Raw genomic sequence first — 27,596 nt, 5'->3', positions numbered from 1 at the left:
TTCATAGAAATTTGAAGTTTAAGGTAACACTGGAAGCTTAGAGCATTGGAGTAACTGGAGGCGCCTTGTCATTTTCTGTACGAAACAGTCTGCCGATTTTTAAGCCGACCACTGACTAACAGTCCGCCGGACGATATCGGCCGGTCAGTTGTTCGGAACTGTCAAATTTTTGTTCTAACTGACAGGCCGATATCGTCCGGCGGCCTGTTAGTCAGTGGTCGGCTTTACGGGGGAGGTGCACGTCAAATGTATTATGGCTATTTCGCCTATTTGTACATGATCTGTACGTACTTGTAACGTAAAAATAGCCATGTCAGATAAACGTCAGTCCATACAAAAAGTTTGCACAATACATGGTCTAATAAAACATGGTCTTCTATTCCCAGAGTGACACGGGCCTACGTCACAATAACATTGCCACTTTATTTCAACATATCATGTTACATGGGTACATTATATATACCTATGGTTAATAAGTTAAAATATTTCTTTATAATTTTATAATTTTCATTTATATGTATTTTATCTTAAATTTTACAATAACACGTCATTTTTAATTATTCGTTAGCAATATCTTCCGATTCACGAAAGAAATTTCAGACGTTCGGGTAATTCTGTTTACATTACTGGCAACACAGGATAGCGCTGTCATATTTGACAATTCGGATCTAGATAACTTCATGCCCTGACCGTCATCCTTGTCGAACGCGTGTTAATTGTTATTTCCTTCTCGCTCAGTGTCAGCAGTCGCAGTGTTTTCCAAACTTTTCACGTCGTAAGCTTGGTAATTAATGTGTAACTGTGAATTAGTTTTTCAAACGTTTGTCTTGTACAGATAAATAAAGTTTAATATAATACATTAGATTTGTTTTATTTTACTATGTTTCTACATGAATAACTTAAAATGAATGCCGTTAAAATAATTTTCACCGTTGGTTAAAATTATCCCACATTTTAAAGTTTGAGAACCTGTAAACAGCATGATGACGTAGGCCCGTGTCAGTTAGGTCATACGCGAATCTCGGAATGAAGTACCAGGCGGAGTATATTATTATACCATGGCACAATAGGGTATTTGACTACTAGTCAAATCAGTTTCTTTTTTCGAACTGTCAAACGATTTTGCTACTATGGAATTTATATGAAACACTAGCATGTGACGTCACAATCAAATTACCTACTCTTTATAGTTTCATATGTTTTCATCTACCTCTAGTAAACAAAATCTACCCTCAAATGGCTCCTTAAGCCAGTTGAGGGTTAGATTTTGTTTACTTTTATTTTAATACCTAAAGATACGAGTAGATCTGAGGTATGAGAAAAGCACTGCATGATAGCACAAACAATAAACAGAGCCAAACTCAATCATGGCGCCCCCTCCATATATCCCCCAAAAAACGGTCGCAGGTGGCGCCGCGGCAATCTGACAGACTATTAATCCGGATTTAACCGGTCTTAACCGGATTAGGGCGGATCCGGCGCGGAGCGGAGGTGTCCGTGTCCTGTTTATTTGGCGGTGGATTAGTGACAATGACAATTAGGGGGTAAACTGTTTATTGTCAGTTAATAGGGTTATATATTGGATAAGTGATAGGAAAGATGCCTATGTATCAACTTGATGTTGTGCCTAATGTGCGCGACATGGTTGCGTTTAACATCAACTGCGACACATGGGAAGACCTAGCTATAAACCGCGTGGAGTGGAGGAACTAAGAGGTCGCGAAACCCACGATAGGTCCTGGTTTCAAGACTTGGCCCGAAAACGGGCAATAAAACATATGCGCGATGAGGGTCGGCTCGATGCGGATCTTCAATGCACTTTTATTTGTCACAAATGTGGGCGATTGTGCCGTTCAAAGATTGGGTTATATAGCCACGAGCGACGCTGTCGCTAGATAATATCAGTCATAGATGCTGCTTAAATCATCTGTAAAGATGCACAAGGCCTAATGATGATGATGATGTGCCTAATGTATGTTTTTACGCCAAATAAATATTTTCTATTTCTATTTCATCATTGGCCTTTGCGTCTATTGCAGACGATTTATGGTGTAACATACAGTACACCGCTTGGGACGGAATTAAGGAAACGCAGGGATGCCCAGCACCTGCATTACCCTCTCGGCTTCACTGTCTTATCCCACAGGAATGGCGAGCCAATACGTGTGGAGACAGGTCGGCTGCAGCAATCTGCCGCATATTTCAGGTTGGACCCTACTCGCGCCTTACGGAAACTCCATTCCGGGTTTTATTTTGGAGTATCCTTCTCCTAGATGGATTGCAAACCAATGCTAAGAGGACCATCTCCCCTGTGACGAAATAGCTTCTTGCTTCGTTTGTGGACTTAGTCGCCTCGTACGACACCCTATCCTATGTGAGGGTTGGCGCTATTCTAAAGCCGGCCACCACACGGCAATGTATGATACCTATTTAATATGAAGCCTTGTTACAAGCTTTTATAACATTTATTCAATTTAAGAGCTAGGCTCTTGTCCGTGCTACTTATTCCTACCAACCTTCGCCAACATTTCAAATGCTTGTATATATTTTTCCTTTCTCTTATTTATGTAGGTACTGTACAACTTTTTGGCCATTTTTTACTAACCCATGCAAAAATTAGAATAATAACTTCGTTATTACGCGACATAAAAATATATTACGTGTTTAACGCAAAACCCAAAACCTGACCACAGACTATTTAAAAAGTTACAACTTTCTTTACCGACCAATTAGGGTCGCGAAAAAAACCTTTCACGATACCGATTTGTAAGCGCTAGGGCTGCGCGATTCAAAGAACAGAAAATATTTTGTCACCGCCTTTGTATGTTTTTAAAACGCGTGACCGTTGTCTATGACTGCCGCCATTTTACCCAAGGTCGTCCTTTCTAATTCTATTATTTTACAGTAGTATTTATTGGTATATTGCGACCGTATCTTCATTACGGACTACCGCAATTGAGGGCAATAAAAGTTACTTTTCAATTGTCTGTCGTGTTATTTTGAAAGGAGGATTTTAGTATTGTCTTTAAAAGTTGTCGGGCGCTTTGGCGGTAAAATTTGACGTCGTATTTCATAATTTAGCCAGTTTGCGGTTAATGGTAGTAATAAATTTCTTAGCTCTTTCCATTTGTGGCTAGATGTTGACCGGTATTTTTTCCTAATATTACTCCGAAGGTTACAATGTATACAAAACACATAATGCAACTCCTATCCTATGTAAAAAGATTAAAATTCATGAAAAATTATTTAATGACTCATTGATTTCATGAAATATATACCTAAAGTGTCATTCTATAGAACTTGCTAACTATGTAAACAAACCGCCATATTGAAACTGTCACTGAATGATGATTTCAGTATGGCGGTTTGTTTACATATTTTATAAGTTCTATAGAATGAAACTTTAAGGAATAACAATGTTGACAAGTAGAGAATCAAATGTCCGTTTTTGTAGGATAACATTTCCTTGTGTTACTATGTACTTCAGGTTAAAATAATAATTTACAATAGGTATATACAGTATTTACAGTAAATATTTAACTAGGGAAAAACCTTGGTGTACCTACCTACACGATTATGTCCCGTTTCAGTTATAAAATTACGAAAAACATATTCGCATATCCCGATCCCGCCTCACAATCGATATTAAATTTACCTCCGGCAACCCACGCGCTGTCGCCATAAAAAAGAAAAGGATTGTCTTTGATTCCAATTTTGAATTCAATCTAGGAGGGCCGGCTCCATGATTTTATTTTCATGAGCGTTTGGGGAGTGTGCCGCGAGGTGCCGCGTATTGGTTAACTCAGCGGGGCGAGTTTTTGTCGCTTTTGAGTTTACTAGTGTAACATGATCTCTAAATTACTTACCTCAAATTCATGGCGGGTAACAAACACATCATCACCTATATGTGTTATGTAAATAATCCTGGGTTCAAACCTCGGTTGTTCTGTATAGGGAGTATAGGAACAGTGTGCGTTGGAGGATCTGCCATCTTGTGGTTTAAATCATAAACTTGATGTTGACACTTCACGTTAAAGCACGTTGTAGGTTTTGCCATCTTGTAGCGTAAATTAGAAACTTAGCTTGACATTTAAGTACATACAAGAATCAGGGGGCTCTTGTGGTGCCCCCTACACAGTTCATGCACGCTCCCTATAGAACAAAAATGCATAAAGATGTCTAAAAATCCGGCCAAGATTCCACCTTCTTCTTCTTCTTCTTCTTCCTCGCGTTATCCCGGCATTTTGCCACGGCTCATGGGAGCCTGGGGTCCGCTTGACAACTAATCCCAAGAATTGACGTAGGCACTAGTTTTTACGGAAGCGACTGCCATCTGACCTTCCAACCCAGAGGGGAAACTAGGCCTTATTGGGATTAGTCCGGTTTCCTCACGATGTTTTCCTTCACCGAAAAGCAACTGGTAAATATCAAATGATATTTCGTACATTAGTTCCGAAAAACTCATTGGTACGAGCCCGGGTTTGAACCCGCGACCTCCGGATTGAAAGTCGCACGCTCTTACCGCTAAGCCACCAGTGCTTAAAAACACTTAACTTGTGCTTAATTAAACTTATATTATTATTTCTATATTATTCATCTTAAACATATCAACTTACTTTTGTACTGAAAACGTTTTAATTATAATTTGTGAATGCTTATCTACTTACTTATATTTGATGATGATAAGCCTTGTTATTCTGAACTTCTCTTTTGTGTGAGTGCTAGACATGTTCTTGTTTGTTATAATATGTCACGAAGTTCAGTTTGCCTCTTGGCATAGGTTACTTATATTTACTTTAGTTAAAATAAATGCTCCAGCTGATATAAAAATACATCTATCACATCGCCGTTATTACGTTTTGCGCTTTGGTATATTTTCATCATTCAACGTCCTACCGATTACCACGGCAGCTCAGATCCGTCGTACTGCAAAAACCGGCCAGTGTCAGCCTCGCCGAGTCGCTCCACCGTGGCGAAGATGCCGGCGATGCTCGTGTCCACGTCTAGCGGCGCGTTCTTGCCACCCATGTCGGTACGCACCCAACCTGGGTGCATGCTTGCCACTAGGATCTGGTCCTTCTTGAGATCAATACTCATGGATTTGGTTGCAGCGTTGAGAGCCGCCTTTGAGCACCGGTAAGGGTAGAACCCGCCCTGGTCGTTCTGCGCGATAGATCCCAGAATTGAACTCATGTTGATAACGGCAGCGCGACGGACTCCGAAGGGCTGGTCTTTGTTGGCTTCAGCTGCTTGTTTCAGTAGCGGCAAGAGGGTCTTTGTAAGCATGATGGGTGCGATGGTGTTGATCGTGAGATTATCAAGTAACTGCTCAGTCTTCACAAGGTTAAGCTTGGTAAACTTAGTGGATATCCCAGCATTATTGATCAGTAGGTTCAATCCGATCGAACCCACCATAAGAGGTTAATAGAAATACCTTTGGCCCTCACTCGTAGAGCTTTTTTAACAACACAGGGAGTATGACGAATATTTAAATAATAAATGAGGTAACAATCTTGTTATTATATTAGCGAATAAGCAGGGATCATGCTCTGTTATTATTTTGGGGGTGAGCGTTAGGGGCGTCCAGTTATTACATTTGTTATGGACTTTACTAGTGTTAAAGGGTTAAAGACGAGTACTATTTATAAGTCAAGGAAATAATTAAAGCTCCTTAAAAATAGGGAGTACCTATAGGGACCGTGCGCGTTGGAGGGTCTGCCATATTGTGGCCTGAACCGGAAACATATGTGCACATGCATTGCCAAAGCAAGTGCTACCATCTACCGTTCTCGTCGGTACGTTTCCTTGTGCATAGTAAGTTCTGCCTTCTTGTGGGCTACATCGGAAGCATAAACGCTACATTTACGCCTCGCGTCAAAAATCTGACGGCTCCTATGCTGTCCCCTATAGTTCATGCACGGAGCCTAGCGCATAGTCCGACAAGAAATTGTAGAAAATTATTGAGGGCGCCACTTCCTACGTACTGTCACATTTTTGACGTAAAATGCTTAAACAAGGCAAAAATTGACTATGGATTTTTTTTTGTTCAAATAATATACTTTCGTAATGTCTGACTGCTCTAGATAAAGTTCGCATAAATTTCAAAAATTTATTAAGTCCTCGTTTTATATTTTTTTTGTATTTTGTGCGATAAAGTTTAAATAAAAAAATAAATAAAAAAATTTGGTGGTCAGGTTTTTTTTTGACGATCCTGTTTTAGGTTATTTTTCAAAATGACGGAGCCTTAGGTTAACAATTCTCAGCGAAGTTATAAGAAAGAGGGAAACACAACATTAATATTAAACAAGCACACTCCTATTAGCACCTCCGAACCACATAATTCTGTCCTTTCTACCCCCAATATATTCCACCATAAATAAATAACCAGACGTCACGGGCGGGCATAAAACCCGGGTTATTTTTTAATCCGGGTCGCTCGTAAATACCCGGCCCGGATCACGGATATTCCGGGCAATCATCCCACTATCTCCACTATTTTTTCCCGGGAAAATGTAGCAGTGGGCCCCGGGGAACGTGCCTAATATATGTTTTATTTGGGCGGCACGGGTTACGAGTGTTGAAAGCCGTTTCATATACCTACAATGAGTTTTCTTTTTCTATATAGGAAGAATATAGGTACTAAGGGTCAAAAACTGATCTTAAAACTATGTCACTTCTGTGGACACTTATTACAGCGTTTTGGGCCAATACTCATATTTTTATTGATTGTTGAATATTGTTTTCGTTGGATTTCGGTAAGGTTTTGTAGATATATCTGATTGAGTTCCCTATTCTGTACAATATAAGATCAATTTCACCGTAGATATATATTAAAATATTTTCCTTCGAGTTGCAATACGTATGGCTTTTTTGTAACTTAAGAGGATAGTGGACAGTGGGAATATTTGTTCCATAATTTTAATATACGGAGAGAAAAATAGGGACTACGTCTGAATGGAGTAGTGGTCACATGCTCACGTGTCTTTGTCCGATTTCTTCTTCACGGAATATTAGATGGGGTCACGGAAGATATCATGCTTATTCCGCTTATTAGGAGGTCTTCAAGCCAACCAAATTTTATCCAAATCTGGTGAGGGGAGGAGTTCGAAAATATCGGTCTTGTTAAGTAAATTTTGTTGCAATTTCAGTGAAGCATAGATCCTGGCAATAAGCCGAGGCAAAATGCCAGGACAACGTTAGGATTGCTGCTAGATTACCTCCCTAAGTCTAGATATCTGCCTAAAAAACACATGGCTCTGTCTAGCTATAACATTGCGTAGGTATTACAAAACGCACGGCTACACATACTTTTCGGAGAATCCAAAGTTGTAGCAATACGAAGCAGAACCAAAGAGTTTAGTCATACCAAACAAACTATTGACACCCAGACAAGATTATTTACACTTTAAAGCAACCGAAACTAATCATTTGCTACCGAACGGCTATCAACGCTTGGCGCAGCGGGCGGCCATTTTAGTCATAAAACCTTTTTTGAACAATTGCGGGCTGACCATAAACCATTTCACGAAACGTCAAAATGTTTCCCGCGTTTTTTGTCGACGGCATTGTTCATTATGCCAGTAAATATGCTAAGGAGAAATTGGTACAATTTCTTTTTATTGCTGTAAACGTGTGTTGGGGTGATTATAGCGATAAGTTCGTAGTAATTGTCCACGATATTGTGCCAAATGCTTTATTGGGCTTTGGGTAACGTATAAAGTATCATATTTGTGTATAAATATTTTGAGACTAATATTTTGAAAATGGTAAAGGGCGCAATTGTATTCTTCAAATGTTATAGAGTTCCACTTGACTTAGACCAAGAAAAGGCTGCAGCGATTTTGCTAGCCCATGCAGTGCAAGTGTTATTTTAAACGGCTAACGTCTATGAAATTATGATAATTCTTGCACTGCGTGGGCTATCAATATCACTGCAGACTTTTCTTGGTCTAACTCTAAGAATTTTTGAAATTCTACCCCTTAGTGGATAAAAATTGAGTTTAAAATTGTTAAGTCGCGGGCGAAGTACAAAATAAACAGAGCAAAACCTCTTTGATGCGTCATAACCATTGCAACATTTGAATCTAAGCGACCTTATGAATTTATCCAAGCCTCAAGAAAATAAATCCGACCATAAACAACAGAGCGCAGACAAATTACGCGCCAATAGCAGCGCAGCGTCGTTTCGCGCCAAAATTAACGTCATTTAGAGCTCGCAGCTCGCAGACGCGCGGATAAACTGCGATTATTGTCTGTGGAAACAAGAATGGCGGACGGGTTACGAGTAGTGATGCCCGGAAAATTTAACCCGACAGGAATATTCCTTAATTGTTAGAGTTTGTGCTGAAAGAGAAGAGTCGTGGAATGTATTGGGCCCCATACATTCCACGACTCTTCACTTTCCGAACAGACTCTAGTAAGGAAGTTTAAAGAAATGCTAATTTTCAAAAGCACAATGATACAATAATAGTCGCACGCGTTCGGCTCATCACTTTGTTTCTTCTTTTTCGATACTTTATTTGATATATACATTATATACGAATGTTACGATGCTGTTATTTGTTTCAATTTATTATTATCGAGTATATGTAGCTTATGTAGGTAAGAATATGTTCAGAAATATTGGGTTTTAATCGTTCGTAAATTTACATACGGAAAATCAAAATTCCTAATTTGCCGAAGTGCCGAATCGGGAGCATTCCCAATCCAAGGTACGAACATCACTATTTACGAACCACATTAAAACATAAACTGAGCTTACAATGTATCCGGATTATGCTGTTTTCGCGTACTTTAGAAATTTTGTAGGTTATATTTAGGAAGTTACAAATTTTGGTTAAAAGTCGTAGCAAGTCGTAGTTACAAGGTCAGACCTTGTATTCTTAACTCTATTTTGTATATGTTATAAGTACGAGTCCCTAATGATTATTAACAATAAGTATAATGATATTGTTAATTGCTAGTGTGTGCTAGTTTTTAAGTCCTAGTTTTTAAGTCTTTATGTATATTGCTGTGCCCCAACATAGGCCCCAACGGGGTTTATGCTGGAACATGTAAATAGTTACTTAAAAATCTTGTAAAACCCATACAAGCAATGAATGAATTATGAATTATGAGGGATAACAGGATTACATCATCATCATACTAGAGTCTGTGCGGAAAAAGAAGAGTCGTGGAATGTATGGGGCCGAATACATTCCACGACTCTGCTCTTTCCGAACAGACTCTACGAGTAAGTAGTACATATTTAATTCATAATAATGAAATCTTTAAAATAACCAAAAATTCAAATACAACATGAACATCTGTAACTGTACCCTTTTCAAGCAAATCAATGAGTTATGATTTATGAATAAAATTTAGGCTGTTTTTCCACTATATAAGGCGGAGATAAGAGGTTCTGTTCGGAAATAAACAATCTCATCTCTATCTCATTGGAAAGGCAGCTTAAAACCAGAAGATGTCATTCCTTTGTTGGAACCTTGGCTCGGAACCGGTTTTTTTCTTCATACAAAAAATACCGGATTACGTTCTTTTTCGTTCTTTTGGTATATTTTTAATGGGTCAATCTATAATACGAAGTTGTTACTTAAATAAATGACTCAGTCCTACGTAAAGAGCATAAAATAAATAAAAATATTGCGCTATTTTGGGATTAAAAAAAACCCGTTCCAAGCCTTGGTCGGAACATCATTTTCAAGTCGATTCTACCAGCCCTGAGGAAACAACCATGAAACAACTCGAAATTTGCATCAACTTACTACTAGCACATACAGAAAACAAACTTAAACTAAAGATAGAAAAAACGTAAGAAGAAGTGCCACGAAATGGTCACATCTGAGCGCTCTCAGGCCAGGTCAAAATTTTCAGGACTTTTCAATATAGTACCTTAAAGGTAAAATACAAAGAAATTACGATTTCAAACGTTAGAACGAAAACGTTCCCCAAATCCGGAACATTGTTCGTAACACGTTGAATAAAAGCCGGGAAATTACTTTACCCCCAATTTCCCCTTAAAAAAGCCTAACCGTCCGCACAGTGCGTCCCTTTCGCTCCACAGCGTCCCTATAGCGCTGTCCCTGTCTCTCACTAAGAGGAAAATCAGGCGAAATAGGTTCTTTCGTTTCTGAAGCCCGTTCATGAATCGCCCTCGCCTGCCATCATGGCTGATTATACAATACAATACGGTCCAGAATTCACTGAACGCTTTTCTTAGTAAAGTTTACGTGAAAGCTGTCAGGGACTTCGGCCCAGAAATCCTGGAGCGAAACGGGCCTTTATCTCTCTCCCGCTATTGGCTGTTTCAAAAAAACTACGCAGCCTGTGATTGGCCAAAACAAATTGCTCGCGCTCCGTTCTTTATTTGAATTTGTTGGAAATATCACAACTGTCTGTCTTTAGTTAGTAGGAATGGGCGTGGAATCCATGTTATTTGGATGCTGTTAGGTCTTTTTAAAATTAAGTAGTAGAGGCGTTTACGTACAAGCTTGGAATGGGAAAGAAATTGCAATATTAGGACAATTATACCAGATTTTCCTTCTGCCATGGGAGTGAAATTTGCGGAGGTGATGGATTAAATAATACGCGAGGTTCAACCCCCATGGCTTCCACATTTTAATAGAATCCCAAAACTTTCGTTCACAAATTTTCACGAGAATCGATTGATATTGAGATACGCGACTTGTAAAGTGTCATTCTATGGAACTTGCTAACTATAGATGGTCAAGTAAATCTTTTCAGTAGAAAAAGGCGCGAAATTCAAATTCTCTATGAGACGATATCCCTTCGCGCTTACATTTTTCAAATTTGCCGCCTTTTTCTACTGACAAGATCTGCTTGACCAACTTTATGTAAACAAAAGTCACTAGTAAATTCATCATTAAGAGACAATTTCAATATGGCGGCTTGTTTACATAGTTAGCAAGTACCATAGAATGACACTTTAGAGGTAAACAGTCGGAAATAAAAAGTTTTTTAATAAAAGTTTTTTTTTTCCAACCTGAAACGGAGACGCTTCCCTTGCGCTTCGCTCTCGCTCAGTTACTTACTAAGAGAGTAGAGTGGAAATGTCATGAATGTCAAATCTCTATGAAAATAATTACTTATGTAGGACATTTATAATGGCGCTCTTCTTGTTCTATTCAAATGAGAGCAAAGTTAGACAGACTATTTTCTTTGATACATTTCTGAACAATGTCATATATACCTATTTAAAAAATAGTAGGTAGTAATCAGTAATCAGTAATTTATTGCTTTCATACTTCGAGCAACACGGAAGGGAGGCGGCATTCGCACTATTTCCCCTCTGCCGAGGTAGGTACAAGATTAGCGCGTCAATCTAATCTAGCGCGTGTAATAAAACTAGTTGCACTTGGATTTTTCACTAGACCGAGTCCAGACGCGCGCGTGAACACTGCTGCACAAAAATGCCTGTTTGCTCGGTTTTTTGTTATAAAAAGAGGTCGGGGACATCAAATTTACAAAAAGAAAGTGTTACATTTCACATGTAATATTTTTTTTACATATCATACGTTTAATTACATTCAAACACAATTATTATATTTTAGTCTCATGTAATTGTTGGATTTATCGATTTTGCTCGCTCAGTACAAATTGCGGATCGGTCGAGCGACAAATCCGACTTCTCATCTCTCAGAATACAATAACATACTTTAACAAAAATGTGTTAGTGTGCGTGTTGTGACACTTGTCACTCGTCCGTACACAAAAAGAGATCGAGGTTTGCAAGATTTGTCTTTGACGTGTGTCATTTTCTATGTATTTGTGTCGTCATTACAGATTGGATTTTGTATGTAAGTGTGTGAGAAGTGCGACTGTGTGCACCTTTCCCCCCGCGAAAAATGGCAGAAAGTTTGTACGGTGAGATATCGCTTGGGCCCCTCCCTTCCGATGTGTCGGAAGCCGGTGTTGCTCGAAGCTTTCATAGGTACAATTAGGTCTTACATTATAGAACTTAGAGGATATAACCAACGGAGACGCCATGTCTAAAATTTTCGGTACAAAATAGTCTGCCGCTTTTTGCGGGGGAGGGGCACATCAAATGTATAGGTACTACTGTCAGATAAACGTCAGTCCATACATATGGTTGACATGTGTTTGACCATTGGCCGCCTATTTTCGACAGAGGGGAACGCCTGTTAATGGCGGCTCCATTGTTAATTACTCCGAGTTATAGAATGGTGAACAAGCTATGAACCCTGTAAGGGCACTGCAATTTAAGTATGTAACTTACAATCTAACAGTAATATTACGTAACATAAACTTAATCGCAATATAAATAATTGTGGAAATATTACATTCATGAGATCTTTATATTTCTATTATATGTATCATATACCTAACATAAATTTAACTTTCAAAAAACTCTTGCATATTATAAAAACAGTTGTCTAGTAAATATTTTGTAAGTTTTTTGTTAAATATATTGTCAACTTTTTCGTTTTTAATATCTATTGGAAGCTTGTTGTAAATCTTTATGCACATTATATATCCCTTCGGGTGGCAGCACCTCCGGTTGAACAGTAGGAGAAATGGCGCGGCCATTTTTTTAAATATGCCTCGGCTATACCGTATCGGATCCAGGAGTGAGCAAAAGCATAGTAGGTACATAAGGCGGTTTTTACATCTGTATGTTTCTTTACTTCTCTTAGAGCGTATATAAATGAAGAGAGTTTTGATGTGATTTTTTGGATATGGTAGGTACATATATACAAAAAAAAACAGATCTAAACTAAAAATTTACCAATTTTTATTATTGTACACCTAGAGTTAGACCAAGAAAAGTCTGCAGCGATTTTGATAGACTACGCAGTGCAAGTGTTATTTATACGTCATAATTTGATAGAAGTTTGACGTTTATAATAACACTTGCACTGCGTGAACTATCAAAATAGCTGCAGACTTTTCTTGGTCTAACTCTAATAAATTCAAATTAAATATGTAACCTACAGTGCAATAGTATTTTTTATTAAACCATAAACGCTTATTTAAAAACCATAAACAAACTGAATGTGGTAGACCTTTATTTACACAACACAAGTCTCAAAACTAAAAAAAAAACAATGTTAACAAAAGCGTAGTCCCAATAATTGCTACCGGGGTTTAAAAACAACTTATTGTTTGTCACCGATGAAAACAGTATTGTCTATGGAAGAATTATAACCTTTTTGTCGTAAATTGCCTATGGTGAGTGCTTCTGGTGAAATGTTAATTGAGTCCATGTCTAATTCGACATTGTAATTGTTAGAATTTGGACAGAATAATAAGAGTTGGGGAGAAAAGATGATGTCAAGCTTCTGGGTGTGGAAACTCTCTTTGTGTGAACCGTAAAATTATTACGGAATCATTTATTTTCATAGAAAAAATGGTTCGTCCGATTCTGTAGGAAGTACATACAATGAATCGCTTTATACAACTTTTTGGGAACAAATCAAATTATTTTTATCAAATTTTTTATTACTTTTTTTTAGTTTGACATACAGTTTATCCTTAAATACCTATGTATTTACAGTACACAACACAGTACTCACACTTTACCGCACTAGTGCGATAATTAGCACGTGACTATGGGATAAGTTCGCCTTTGTACTTTCATTCGTGTAATTTATTTTTGTAAACCTGTGTTGTGCATTGTGCACAATAAAGTGATTACTACTACACTACTACTATGTCGAAAGTTTAATGGGCCATATGCATTGTAAAACGTTGTACGATACATATGCCAATAGGTAATTCGCAACTCATGTTGATTTAAAACACTCTTCGGTCGCGTTTTAATTTATCGCCACTCGTTGAGAATTTCCGACTTTTCGCACTTGTATCGTTTTGTGTTTTTACTCAGGAGCCTGGACACTAACATTTTATGAAGGGCGGCACTCCATCGCAAGGCATTTTGGCTGCGGATGTCAATTTCTTCCTCCCGAGTGTTGGTGTCGGTGATGGTGCAGCCTAAGTACCTAAATTTGGCCAACCCTTTATATCACACTTTATTTTGAATCTGAATCAGAATCAAGCATTTTATTCGTGGTAAACTTAAAGCTAAGATTACATACAAAAGTATAACTAAAAACTACAGATATTTATAAAATTGTTAAGCGTTAAAGTTTACCACGAAAATGGGCTCGCCTCAGCATAATACTGACCCGAAAGTCAGCGCTGATCTTCCGGCGAGACCATTTTGTGGGCCACGAACGCAACCGTGCAACACAATTAATAAATCTGAACGCGTCCACTTTGCTTGCGCTTTGAGGTGGCGGTGGCGTTCAGCGCATCTCTTTTGGCACTTGTATCGTGATATTCGTAATGTCACCTCCCAACTTCGCTACCCGTGGCTCTAATAATAAATTGCCGCCATTTTTTCGCACTTGTATCGTAATATTCTTAATTCGTGTCACCTCCCAACTTCGCTGCCCGTGGCTCTAATAATATATGGCGGCCATTTTTTCCCGGACTCCATCTGCGCTAAGCTTCTGACATTCATGTTTATTTTCCATTAACCAGCTCTAATCAAGGGTAGTTTTATTTTACGCCTTCTGACATGTTATTTATTAAGTATTACTTCACTCACTCACAATGTACAGTCGCCATCAGATATATCGGAGCGGCCAAGGTGTTCACAATATCTGAACACGCGCTCTAACGCCCTGACAATAGAGGCGTGTTCCGATATTTGTGAGCACCTTGGCCGCTCCGATATATCTGATGGCGACTGTACTTAACTAATAAAATCTCACAACTCGATTTTAATCAACCTTTAATAGGACCTATCGATTTGAAGCTATACAAGTAAAAATATATAAACAGATGACATTACAATAACTTGGTACCTACCATAGAGCTGTGCCTAGTTTATCAAAAGCTTGCAACTTGTAAGTGGAAGTCCCTTTCTAACAAAAGCTGTCAAAAAGGGACTTCCACTTACAAGTTGCAAGCTTTTGATAAACAGCCGGCGTATTATGGATGGCTTTATCCATCTTTATCCACGTGATAAAATAACTGTCACTTTTTAACACCGTGGGATAGAAAGTGACGGAGACCGTTTTATCACGCTGTCACGTAGACAAGAACGACCATCATATCCGTAATATATTGGAATATATACATTGCACTGATCTGATGCAGAAGATGAATAGTAGAACTCTTCGGCGGCTACTAGTAGACCCCTCGAGATTGGGCTCATATCTCTAAAGGGGATTACCAGTCCGCCGGACGATATGGCCTGTCAGTTAAACGCAAAATTTGACAGCTCGTCGATTTGATCGTCCGGCGAACTGGTAATCTGGGGGCTCCTTAATAAAGATACCCACGAGAGATTCATAGCGTCTCCTGAGCGTCAGCGTCTAGTCAACTATATGGCTGCTGCTTGACGCAACGTTGGCGCAACTACGCAGCGACGCCATTTTCCATAGCGCCGACTAGACGCCGATGCTCAAAAGTTTTGTTTCGTTTTGACGTCCAATTCTTACGTACGGTAGGCAATAAATGTGTTTTAAATTTAGTACCAAAATTACTCGCTCTGGGAAGCAGCTACATATTTGCGGCGTTTGGTGTCGAAACTTTGGGGCCGTGGGGGCCAAGTGCGCGTCGACTGTACAAAGACTTGTCGGCGCGCCTAATAGAGGCTTCTGGTGACCAGAGGGCTGGCCACTATTTCGCCCAGCGTCTTAGCATCGCCATACAGCGGGGAAATACAGCCAGCCTTCTGGGCACCTTGCCCGTTGACGGCGATCTGGGCCAAATTTTTTATCTGTTGGTTTTTAAGTTTTATTATTTTCGTTTATTTCTTTCTTTGTTTTTATCAATAAATTATATGCTACTTTGTTAGTAATATCTGACATGTCTAAGTGTGTTAGGGATTATTTGGTATCCTTTTTTCCCCAAAACGTAGTCACCCTACAGCAATAGTGGATGATATCATCCACTGATTCTCTGAACTTATGACTGACGTCGCTATATAAGATGATACTTATCTCATGTTATTATTACGCACCATGTTTATTCGACGAATATATTAAAGGTTATATTCCGGTTGCAGCAGCGAAAAATAACGACGTCAGTGTGAATATCCTTGATAAAATTAGTGACGGAGTTCCTATCGTTTTCACGGCGACAATACGGCAACTGTATTAACTTAATTTAGGCTGCCTGTCCAGTGTTTATTGAGGCGGAGCGGAGCGAAAATGAACCAATAGCAAGCTCCAATTCCCAACATCTCCGCTCCGGTCCGTCTCAGTTGGCAGGCACCATATTCCGGCCGTGAATGCATTGCTGCGCTCCATCTTAGGATGCAGCGGGAAATGGGCAATATCACTGTTAATTTACTTTATAAATTGAGTTACACAAACATTAGCCGGTGTGATGTGACGCTGATTTAGTCCATCGTCTCGCTGCCGCTTAGGCTGAATCACCAGAGTCATGCGACCTCGCATGCAGTGCTATTTTATTTATTTATTTTGCCTCTTATTGCCAGTCCCTGCAGGAAATGCTAGCTGGAGCTACCCCAAGTATCAGTATATTTATAAATTGAGTTGCACAAACAATGCGTTATCTTGCTGCTGCAATGTCTTCGTCAAGGCTCGGAACCGGTTTTTTCTTCATACAAAATGCCGGTATTATTACGTTCTTTGGTTTATTATTTAATTTTTAATGGGACAATCTAATAACACGAAGTTGTTTACTAAATACATGATTCAGTCCTACGTAGAGCATAAAATAATTTAAAATATTGGGCTGTTTCGGGTTTTACAAATAAACCGGTTCCGAGCCCTGGTTTTCGCAAGCGAGATGTCACCTTTACACGCCAATACTAGATTACTACTATTACTACTTCACTTATATGTCGTTTAGGACCTTATTTAATGTTACTAGATACATATTTGCTTCGCATTAAATATGAAGTAAGGTGCCATGTCTGCGATCTCGTTTACGACCTAATATTTTGTTATTGTACAACTAAGTTGTTAGTTGTAAACTTGTAAATACAATAATACCTAAATATATAATACATAATTATGAATATTAAGTGTATTGTTCAGTCTATCAATTATTATTATTTGTCATATAAATGATTTAGTACCAACTTATACCATACTTGGTAATTTTCATTGCCATATTATTTCCTGATTCATTGCACATATTACTATCATGTAACAATTTATGATTTTTATATTTAACTCTCTAAGATTTGACTTAATGATCCATACATAAACATAAACAATACGATAAATATGATTTGGTAACAACAAGTTTATTTAAATTGAAACTAGGAAATAAAAATACAAATAAAAAAATATTGCTTAACTTTTATTTATGTCTGTTATTTACTTAGTTAATAACTAAATACCTAACAGTATTAAGTATCACGCCTATTATAAGAGCAATTAATTTAATGTCTTGCTCTCTATGTCAAAAAAGGAAAATTATTTTTTCCGAAAATCCTAGCTACCTCTAGATTACATAAATTTCTTATAGGTTCGTATGTAAGACTGTCCTTTTCAATTTATTTGTCTTTCCCATCACGGAACAATGGTGTTCCGGACCTTTGGGAGGCGTGCGCGGAGCCGAAGCCAACACGTAGAGGCCCTTTTGACACTTTAATGAAATGTAAGGGGTACACCGAGCGGAGGCTGCCCTTGCCCGTGTCATGGGACGCACGCAGAGGCAGCACCCGCCAGGGTGTAAGGACTATTGAGAGTTGATGGAATCTAAAATGAACTAGGTTATTGGGTGAAAGCGATGGACTAAGAACTGAGCTATGGGGTAAAAAACCGGACGCCTGCCTAATAAAACGGTATGCAATAATCGGGACCTGAATCGCATAGCCGATTGGTGCTTACGTAATAACTTAGTTTTAAATCCAAAAAAATCTAAATTCATGGTTATAGGCACTAATAAACAAAGGCAAAAAATTAATGAGTTTGTACCACAATTCAAAATAAGAGATAATAATATTGAACAAGTTACAGAAGCTAAAAATCTGGGAGTGATCATGGATGAAAACTTAAGATTCCATAATCATGTTTGCGATGTTGCTAAAAACTGCTTCTATAGGCTTAAGATCCTGTACCAAGTTCGGAATTACTTATCCATAGACCTCAGAATTACTCTATGCGAATCGCTGATATTATCAAAACTTAATTATGCTGACACTGTTGTAGGTCCCTGCCTCTTATCTCACACAAAGAAAGTGATTCAGAGAGTCCAAAATGCCTGTGCACGTTACTGTTTTAATTATAATTCCACCAAGAACTCACATAACTCCATATCTTAACAGAAGTGATCTCATGAACATGGAATCTAGGCGCTCTCTCCACTTTGCTTGCCTACTGTTCGGGATTGTGAAATCTCAAGCACCTCGATACCTGCATGAGAAACTCCGGTTTTTGCAGCGCCAAAGGATATCTACACTTCTCATGTGCCCCAAACACAAAACTGCAGCATTTCGTGGCAGTTTTAAGTACACCGCCACAAAATGCTGGAACAACCTCCCGCCACCTTTCAAGCAATTAACTTCCTTGCAAGCTTTTAAAGTAAAACTAAAAAGTTATCTTCTCTCTAAGCAAAAAGTAGTGTCAGAGTAATTTCATTTAAAAAAGCATAAAAAATATACAGAAAGTCAACAAGAGCAGTAATTTCGAATTTTAGGTAGATACTGTAACTATTTATAGTTTGTCAAAGGTCTGTCTCATTTCAATCATAGACAGAGAGAATCATACTATCTTTGTCTTACACTAGTACTAGCACCCAAAAGAAAAGGATGAGTATATATTATTTATTTATATTATGTATATAAGTAACACTTTCCAGGCCATGCTAGTCATACTATCACTTGATGTCAACTGCTTCATTATCGCTTCGCTATTTATTGTCGTAATTATTAGTTACCTATAGTTTTATCTTAACAACTCTACTGTAGCTGGTAGCTGCGCCCAACTACGCTCCCTACAGGTGTTCACGGAAGACCAGCGTCAGGTACTACTCCAGTAGGACCCGGCATTATGCTGAGTGTTCACCTTTTTCAGTGTATGGTTACAGTGTACAAGTTAGTTATAAGTGTTTTTTTTTTCTTTCTGTGTATGTATTGTATAACTGTGTACTTATACTGAAATAAATGGGATTCTATTCTATTCTATTCTATTCAATTTTATTTCCGGCAGACGGTGACTCGCCCTCACAAGATGGGCCCCCACAAAAAGCGACATCTAGGATGGCTCAAGGGCAACACCGGTGTGAGCGGCTCAGGGGTGTCGAGAGGCGCCGCTTTCTACCCAGTGGCTGTTAACAGCCACTGTGCCAACTCGCGTCTTATGCATATTTCACTTCCACCCCTGGAGCTTATAGCTCTAACGACTCCACTCTGGCCGGCCGGCTAAGGCAAGCCAGAGGCAGAGAATCCAATTTATTTATTATTATACGACATGGTCACCCTAAACGCTTTTAGTTCACAACCTGTCAAACTATGACCAAAAGCCATTGAAACTTTGACCTCCGACTACGCACAGTTCTTTCTTACTTACAGCTCAAGTTACAATAGTCGTTATAAAATGTATTGAGAATTATACCATCATCCCTCATCCCATATCTGTTATCATATCACATAGTAATATACTCTTGTAATAGAGTTCACGAGATATTATCGGCTTGTCTATTTAAATGGAAATTTACTGTATTGTCTTTATATCGCGAAGTATTATCGCGTAGGCAATAGATATAGTCTAGGAGCTAGGAAAAGATAAGAGGTGTCTTTTTGACTCTTAGGTCTTAGCTTAAAAATATACAAGTTCAATACGTAAAAATTTAGTATCAAAACAATGTTATTTTTTGTATTTTCTGAGTTAAATGTTTCTCTTATTTATGAAAATATTTATTTTTAGCATACGAGGTGTCTTTTCGACTCTTAGCATAAAAAAAATTAGCTCTCCCATTGAAAATATCGACATTTGATCATTCAAAATGTAAAACGGCCGATTTTATTCTATTGTCGAATTTTTTTCGTCAATTTCGATAAAATTTGGTGGATAGATTCACCGTAAGTATGTCCTAAAAATCTTCCTCTGAATTACGAAATCGTACCTATCGTATTTTCATACAAGTTCTGATTTCGTATACTCCCAGAATGAGCTCTTCAAACCAGGCAAATTTGATTCAAATCAAACGAAAATATAAATTAGCACATGGTTTACTAAATTTAAATTTCCGAGAAGGAGACCGAGGTAAGTTGTGACAGAGGAGAGTTGAGACATTGTCGATTTTTTGGAATCTAATGACTGTTAGCGAGCTCGCGACAGTGTGCGTTTGTTAGCTCGTAACTTGAACTAACAAACGCGCGCTTTTGCGACCTTATTTTTAGTTAACAGATTCCAAAAAATCAACGATGTCACAACTCTCCTCTGTCACAACTCTCCCCAACTTGTCATATAGAAATTGGGCAAGTTCGAAAATTCTGCTTGGTACTTACATTACTTACAATGCTTGCTCTGAGGTAGCTCTTAGGTAAGGTCCTTACCTTACCTTAACTGCGGCTTATTGCTCCTTAGCAATAACTCAATAAGTCGCTCCTTATTGCGTCAGCTTTTATTGCATTCATTTTCTGGACAGGACGACTTCGTCCTAGCTACGACTGCGGAGACAAGCGGAGATCTAAGGAATCTAACTTATCTACCAATAGCGTTGTTTGTAATCCACATCTCTTCTTCACTCCGCTTGGTTACAACTTACAACCAATACTATTGGTCGATTTCCGCACGTCTCTCATCTCCGCCTCAGTGGAATAACAGCCTAAAGGATGACTCACGTTAGACCGGGCCGTGTCCGGGCCGGAGCTTCCGGCTCATCATTTTCTATGGAAAGCATCACGTGATTCGCCTGTCATGTCCTAGAAAAGTAAGCGCCGGAAGCTCCGACCCGGACACGGCCCGGTCTAACGTGAGTCCTTGCTCTGAGGAAGCTATAAGGTGCTGGCGAGCAATAAGCCTCACCTCATTGCGACAGCCTTTATTGCGTTCATTTCCTCGACAGGTAATTGCTTGCTCCAGATTAATGGAGGCTTCGACCTTGTTACGGTCGGTAGGTATACTTCTTAAGGTACCATTCGGTTTCAGCCTGCATTACTGCATTGCTGCCGCAGCCGGGCAGCAACATCATTTTTCTACAGTAATGCAGTCGAGTCGACTGCCGCAGTATTGCAGTCAACACACACCACAGTCACAGTGGTGGATTTGCCCTAAGGCCCAGTAGGCCCGGGCCTAGGGCGGCAAGATATTAAACTGAAAATCATAATTAGATTCTAAAAAAAGTAAGACAGTGTTGCCACTTTTTACTAGCGCGTCTTGTATTTATGTAAAAATAAGTAAATAAAAGTACTTTTTTAAATCGTAGGAGTAAAATTACCAATAAATAAATTATCTTAGCGTGTTTATTTATAAAAAGAAATTTACTATTTTACAAACAAATTAATGCAGTGGCAACATTGTCTTACTTTTTTTGGAATCTATTTACGACTCGGAGTTTAGGGGCAGCAAATTGTGACAAAAAATTCGCTGATGATAACAAGAAATAACTCAAAATGTAGTCAATTTGATGGATGCTGAGAAAGGGGCGGCTACTCTCTACAGGGCCTGGGGCCTAGGGCGGCAAAGACTGCAAATCCGCCACTGCGACTGCATTACTGTAGGACACGTCAATTTATCGAGAAATTTATATTAAATTTAAAGTTTCCTGCATTAATATCGCGCTGCAATGCTGCGGGTGTAAAGGTGACAGTCCATTTCCAACGACAGCAACACTACCATTCATTTTAATATGGAAATTGACAATAACACCGACGCGTTCGTACTAGTAGTGCAGCTGCGGTCAGAAATGGAATGTTACCCTAATGTTGGTGCAATCTGAAAGATCACTTTAAATTAGAGAGGCACGTATTTAACCGGTCAACTAATTAATCGAATTTGAGTAGTTTAAAAAAATTTAAGTGGGTACTAAAATTAATAGATTGGCGACAAAAACAGAGCCTTAAAATATATCAATATGAGACAACATTTTAATGCCGTTACAGCTTTAGTTTATTTTTAGGCAGGTACCAACTATTTATTTGGCAACTGAAGGCCATTTATGAAGCACATTTTAAAAAGAAAACGACTATCTATTAATTTAAAAATAAGTTCTTTTAAAATATTTTGTTTGGTCACTACACTGTAAACCTAACACGCTCCTCCTCGCTTCGCTCGTCGTCGCACCTATCTTTTGACTCTTGCAGAACACCGTGATAACTATTGAAATTAGTAATTAAAAATTTAAAGACCTAATGGTAATGGCCATTAGGTGTTTCATGATTAGGAATTTCGACTATAAGTATAGGTACTGACCATTGGTAAATAATTTAGCAGTGTTTTGTGGATTAGGAAATTTGTCAATTTAAAGTACTAGGTATGCATATGTTTAAATTATTTAAAAATGGACTATTTAAAGCTTATGTATATAGGCATCTTAGGTATTCTGTATATATATGTACTTACATTATTAAACAACCAAATTTTTTGATCGCTTTACAATATTAGTTGCCAACTTATTATTTTAGACGCCAACTTCCTTCAATTCAAGTTCCTTTAAATTTTTTTGGGTGGATTGATTTTGCTGCCAGTTTATTAATAATATGTGCTTAAATTTGAGGCTAATATGAATTAATTGGCGCTTAAATATTAATGCACAACCAAATTATATAATTATATGCCCAGTGGAAGTTCCTGTTTAATATTTTAGTTGCCCGGTTAGTAATAAGCCAATTGGAAATAACCCAAAAGTTGATAGTTTTTCGAAAAACAGTTAAATATTTTATGAAAATCCCCGTACCTAAACTAAATGTGTAAGATATATACCGATAGGTATATATAATGTATACAGGTGTATATGGCGGTCCTGTTATCAATTACGATCCGGCACTTTATTGGCACTTTTATGAGATTTATAGAGGTCGCTCCATTATTGGACAAGCACGGTAGTCACAGAGCTGAAAGATATAGTCTGACAAACTAATTGTGTCAGTAACAATAGAATAAAAATACTATACTTGTCCCTCTTTTTAAGGTTAGCATTATAAAAAGACGGTATAGTAACAGCACCAGTCATGGGACATTTAAGAGGAAATTTGGAGTATCTATCTATCTATACATATATACATATAATAAAGCTGAAGACGGTCGAAAGTCTGTACATGGAAGATATTTGAAAAAAAGTTGGCTGGGGATACTTAGAATCGATAACAGAACACGTTCCAAAAGTTTTTAGAATTTTTGTCTGTTTGTCTGTTTATCTGTTTATCTGTTTGTCTGTTTATTTGAACGCGCATCACGTGAAAACGGCTGAACGGATTTTGATGAAAACTTTACTAATCTGTCGAGAAAATCCCCGGCCAGGTTATAGGCTATAAAAATTCAACCCCTAAAAGGGGGGGGGGTAGCCACAACACTCGATTGACTTAAGTTTGCCCCTGAATCTTATGGGGCTACTTAGGAAGGAGGGGCAAACTTTTTTCAAATATGTGCTACCACTATTGAGTACCCTGGTAAACTAACAGATGGCGCTGAATTTAATACGTTGTGACATGAATAAGCCACTGAGGAAAGATTTTGCCAAATTAACTCTAAGTTTAAAAGACACGGATATCAACAAAAATAATTGAATAATTATGTTGATTTAATAAATTAATAATTAAAAAGAAAATGAAAAATGAAAAATGAAAAATGATTTATTTAGGTATCAAAAAATAATACATATACCGAAAAATGTTCGCGCTCGCTTCGCTCGCGTTTTCAATAACTTTCTAAGATATGGCGACTGCAGCAGCATTACTCTGTTGCAACGTTGCTGCTGCAGCACTGTCAATTTTCGTGATAAAATGATGTGACTGACTTCCATACTAAAAGTAAAAATGTACAACTGTCTATCAAATTGCGTTTTTATATCGAAAAATTTTTGCGCTCGCTTCGCTCGCGATTTCAATAACTTTCTAAGATATGGCGACTGCAGCAGCATTACTCTGTTGCAACGTTACTGCTGCAGCACTGTCAATTTTCGTGATAAAATGATGTAACTGATTTTCATATTAAAAGTAAAAATGTACAACTGTCTATCAAATTGCGTTTTTATATCGAAAAATTTTCGCGCTCGCTTCGCTCGCGTTTTCAATAACTTTCTAAGATATGGCGACTGCAGCAGCATTACTCTGTTGCAACGTTGCTGCTGCAGCACTGTCAATTTTCCTGATAAAATGATGTGACTGATTTCCATACTAAAGGTAAAAATGTACAACTGTCTATCAAATTGCCTATTTACCTATATCGAAAAAATTTCGCACTCGCTCTGCTCGCGTTTTCAATCTATTTCTAACATATGGCGACTGCAGCAGCATTACTCTGTTACAACGTTACTGCTGTAGCACTGTCAATTTTCGTGATAAAATGATGTGACTGATTTCCATACTAAAAGTAAAAATGTACAACTCTGTCTTATCAAATTGCGTTTTTATATCGAAAAATTTTCGCGCACGCTTCGCTCGCGTTTTCAATTACTTTCTAAGATATGGCGACTGCAGCAGCATTACTCTGTTACAACGTTGCTGCTGCAGCATTGCCAATTTTCCTGATAAAATGATGTGACTGATTTCCATACTAAAAGTAACAATGTACAACTGTCTATCAAATTGCCTATTTATATCGAAAAAAAATCGCGCTTCTTCGCTCGCGTTTTCAATCAATTTCTAAGCTATGGCGACTGCAGCAGTATTACTCTGTTGCAACGTTACTGCTGCAGCACTGTCAATTTTCGCGATAAAATTATGAGACTGATTTTCATACTAAAAGTAAAAATGTAGAACTGTCTATAAAATTTGCATTTTTATATCGAAAAATTTTCGCGCTCGCTTCGCTCGCGTTTTCAATAACATTATAAGATATGATAAAGGTGACATTCGGGTGGCGACTGCAGCAGCATTAGGTACTCTGTTGCAACGTTACTGCTGCGGCACTGTCAATTGTCGTGATAAAATGATGTGATTAATTTCCATTCTCAGCTGTAATGCGGCAATGAACGTCACTCAATTAACCAAAAAAATTCAATGTAATCTTGATGTCCCTAGGGAGAGGGGGCACCATGGTCTAGAAATGCTTAGGGCATCACAATATCTTAATCCGGCACTGGTCGTTTGCGGAGTCAAACGATTTGGGACTCGCATTTTATACGCATTACCATGCATTCCCGAAAAAAATCGAATCATTCCCGAAAGTCTCGCAACGCATTGAAGTTACAAGGGGCACGTGGTCTTCCTCAGGAGTCTGAAGAAGACCACGGTGAGTCGCGGTCTAGCCAGGCAGGCCGCTTCGCTTTCGCTCGCGCGCGTATACCTTAAGGAGCCCACTGATTAACAGTCCGCCGGACGGTATCGGCCTGTCAGTTAGAACAAAATTTTGACAGTTCCGAACAACTGACAGGCCGATACCGTCCGGCGGACTGTTAATCAGTGGGCCCCTTTACAGCTTAGGTACTGTATCGTCCGATATACACCTACTACTCTGTCGTTTAAGTCACGTGTAAAATTTGAATAAGGGCGAAAAAACTATTGACTTTGGAGTGTAGTTTTATTTAGCGGTACCTAATTGTAAAAAAAAGATATCTGGACTACAGTCCTCTAGCATATCCATCTGTCAACTTTACTTCAAGTTCCGCCTCCAGGGGAGAGGGAGAGAAATTAGGATTAGAAATTACTGAAATTAGCTGCTTACTGACACAGACCGAATTCCACGCGGGCGGAGCCGCGGGCACAGCTAGTTTATCATATTTCCCTTGTACATGTAAATGGTCTTCCGCTTAGCGTGTTAAAAGATGAAAGTCCTATCCGCCTTTCATGTTTTAGGCGTGTTGTATCAAAGATACTGCAATGAGTTTCCACATAATTAACAAATTAAAACTATGCTTTTTTTCTCCAGTCATGGACACCAAAGCTCCAGTAATGGGCCCCCGGTAATGGACGTGGATCCAGTAATGGGCCCCCTATAATGGACATTGCTCTATCAGTATAAAATATTGAAATGGGGAATAAGTTATGGCAAAAAAATAAATTTTTGGTATAAGCTTTTATCGCTGAATTTATTTTTCTTTCCACAATCAATTATTATTGTATTACATTTATCGAGACTATTCTAATATACCCAAACACAATTAGTTAGGGTTTATTGCGATAAAGTTAACCCATGGCCACCTCCTGTCTCCATCATCAGATCAAGTCCATGTTATCATAATATTGCATTATCATCCGATTTGCATACTTAATTACGTACTTACACAAAATTTCAACTGAATCGGAAATCGAAAAGTGGGTCAAATTCAGCTACCAAGATTTGACCCACACTAACAAGGCAAGTTAAATAAAAGTTTGGAAAAACGATATTAATTTATCCTAAGTCCGAGAATACCTCCTGGTTGACATATTTCGTAACTACATTTTACTTCTGTATTGTTTAAAACATGAAATTATGGCATGGCAAGCATCATTATGTCAATTGTCCCATCATAGGAGGTATGCAGTTTTACAGCTCCTATAATGGGATTGGGCCAAATACCACAATTTTTTTACATCTGTGGAGTCACAACATAGTGTGTTGTATACCTTATCTCATGGTAAATGCAATTAACAAAACACATTCTAGTTTTCATCAAGTATTAATTAATTAAAATTTAATAAATTAACTCACCTCTCTTAGCGAAGTTGTTAAGAATTTTTAGTGATATTTTTTTTTCAGTGGCACGACAACTTTTGGGTTGACGCACATTTCTTAAAAAATAACCGAATTTAATAAAAATTCAAACATAATCAGCTCTAGGACTCTTATTTATGATAAAAATATATCCAGTGTTTATAAACTACTTTTATATACTTATTTTAGAGGAATTGTGTTTTTTTGTCCCATTACTGGTTCCGTGTCCATTATAGGGTATACTACTATATGATTCTCTGCCTATGGTCAACTGACAAGCGACTCATGTTAAACGTAGCTAGGTATTGAAACTGTGAATGTTTAGATGTATTTTAATTAAGATTAGTTTAGTTTTAGAGACGCCATAGAGACCAGCGGCCCTTGGTGCACTGTGCACTTGGTGAACCCTTCGTGCGCGAGTCCGACTCGCACTTGGCCTGTTTTCTAAGAATTAGAGAAAGGGTAAACAATCTTGACGTGTCTTTTTATTGAAAAACGGCCACTTTGTCAGTTGAAAAAGGCGGCAAATTTTAAAAATGAAAAGTTGGGTGTGTTTGAGTATATATCTATCAAGTCCATGGTTGTACCAGAGTACTGGTAAAAACTGCGCACAATTAACATAAACGTATCAAATAGACTACTCTACACTATAGCAATTATTTCTGTGGAATCAGGGCTATCGAAATCGCTGCCAACTTAGCTTGGTCTAACTCTAATGAGTTTAAAAATGTAAAATGTAAACACACACACACACAAAGTGTACTCAGCTAAGTTTTTACCTGCAGTGACATTCGCAACTGTTGCTATCAACAGATAGAGATGATAGGTACC

General features: G+C 38.2%; 2 protein-coding genes across 2 annotated transcripts in view; both read right to left on the bottom strand.

Annotated features, from left to right (window-relative positions):
• LOC134802752 (origin recognition complex subunit 4) overlaps window positions 1–27,596 on the bottom strand; it is a 239,566-nt gene that overhangs the window by 165,404 nt on the left and 46,566 nt on the right. The window lies entirely within an intron of this gene.
• Window positions 4,877–5,415, bottom strand: LOC134802816 (C-signal-like). The gene has a single exon (XM_063775542.1). It carries the CDS (start codon window positions 5,413–5,415, stop codon window positions 4,900–4,902), a length of 516 nt encoding a protein of 171 aa, XP_063631612.1. The 3' UTR covers window positions 4,877–4,899.

The sequence above is a fragment of the Cydia splendana genome, chromosome 25 (genome assembly GCF_910591565.1).
Source record: "Cydia splendana chromosome 25, ilCydSple1.2, whole genome shotgun sequence".
In the NCBI taxonomy this organism is placed as follows: Eukaryota; Metazoa; Arthropoda; class Insecta; order Lepidoptera; family Tortricidae; genus Cydia; species Cydia splendana.
This window is presented reverse-complemented; position numbering and strand designations above follow the sequence as displayed.

Coding starts and splice junctions, on each gene's coding strand:
- LOC134802816 (XM_063775542.1), bottom strand. CDS start 5,415: ATGGTGGGTTCGATCGGATTGAACCTACTGATCAATAATGCTGGGATA.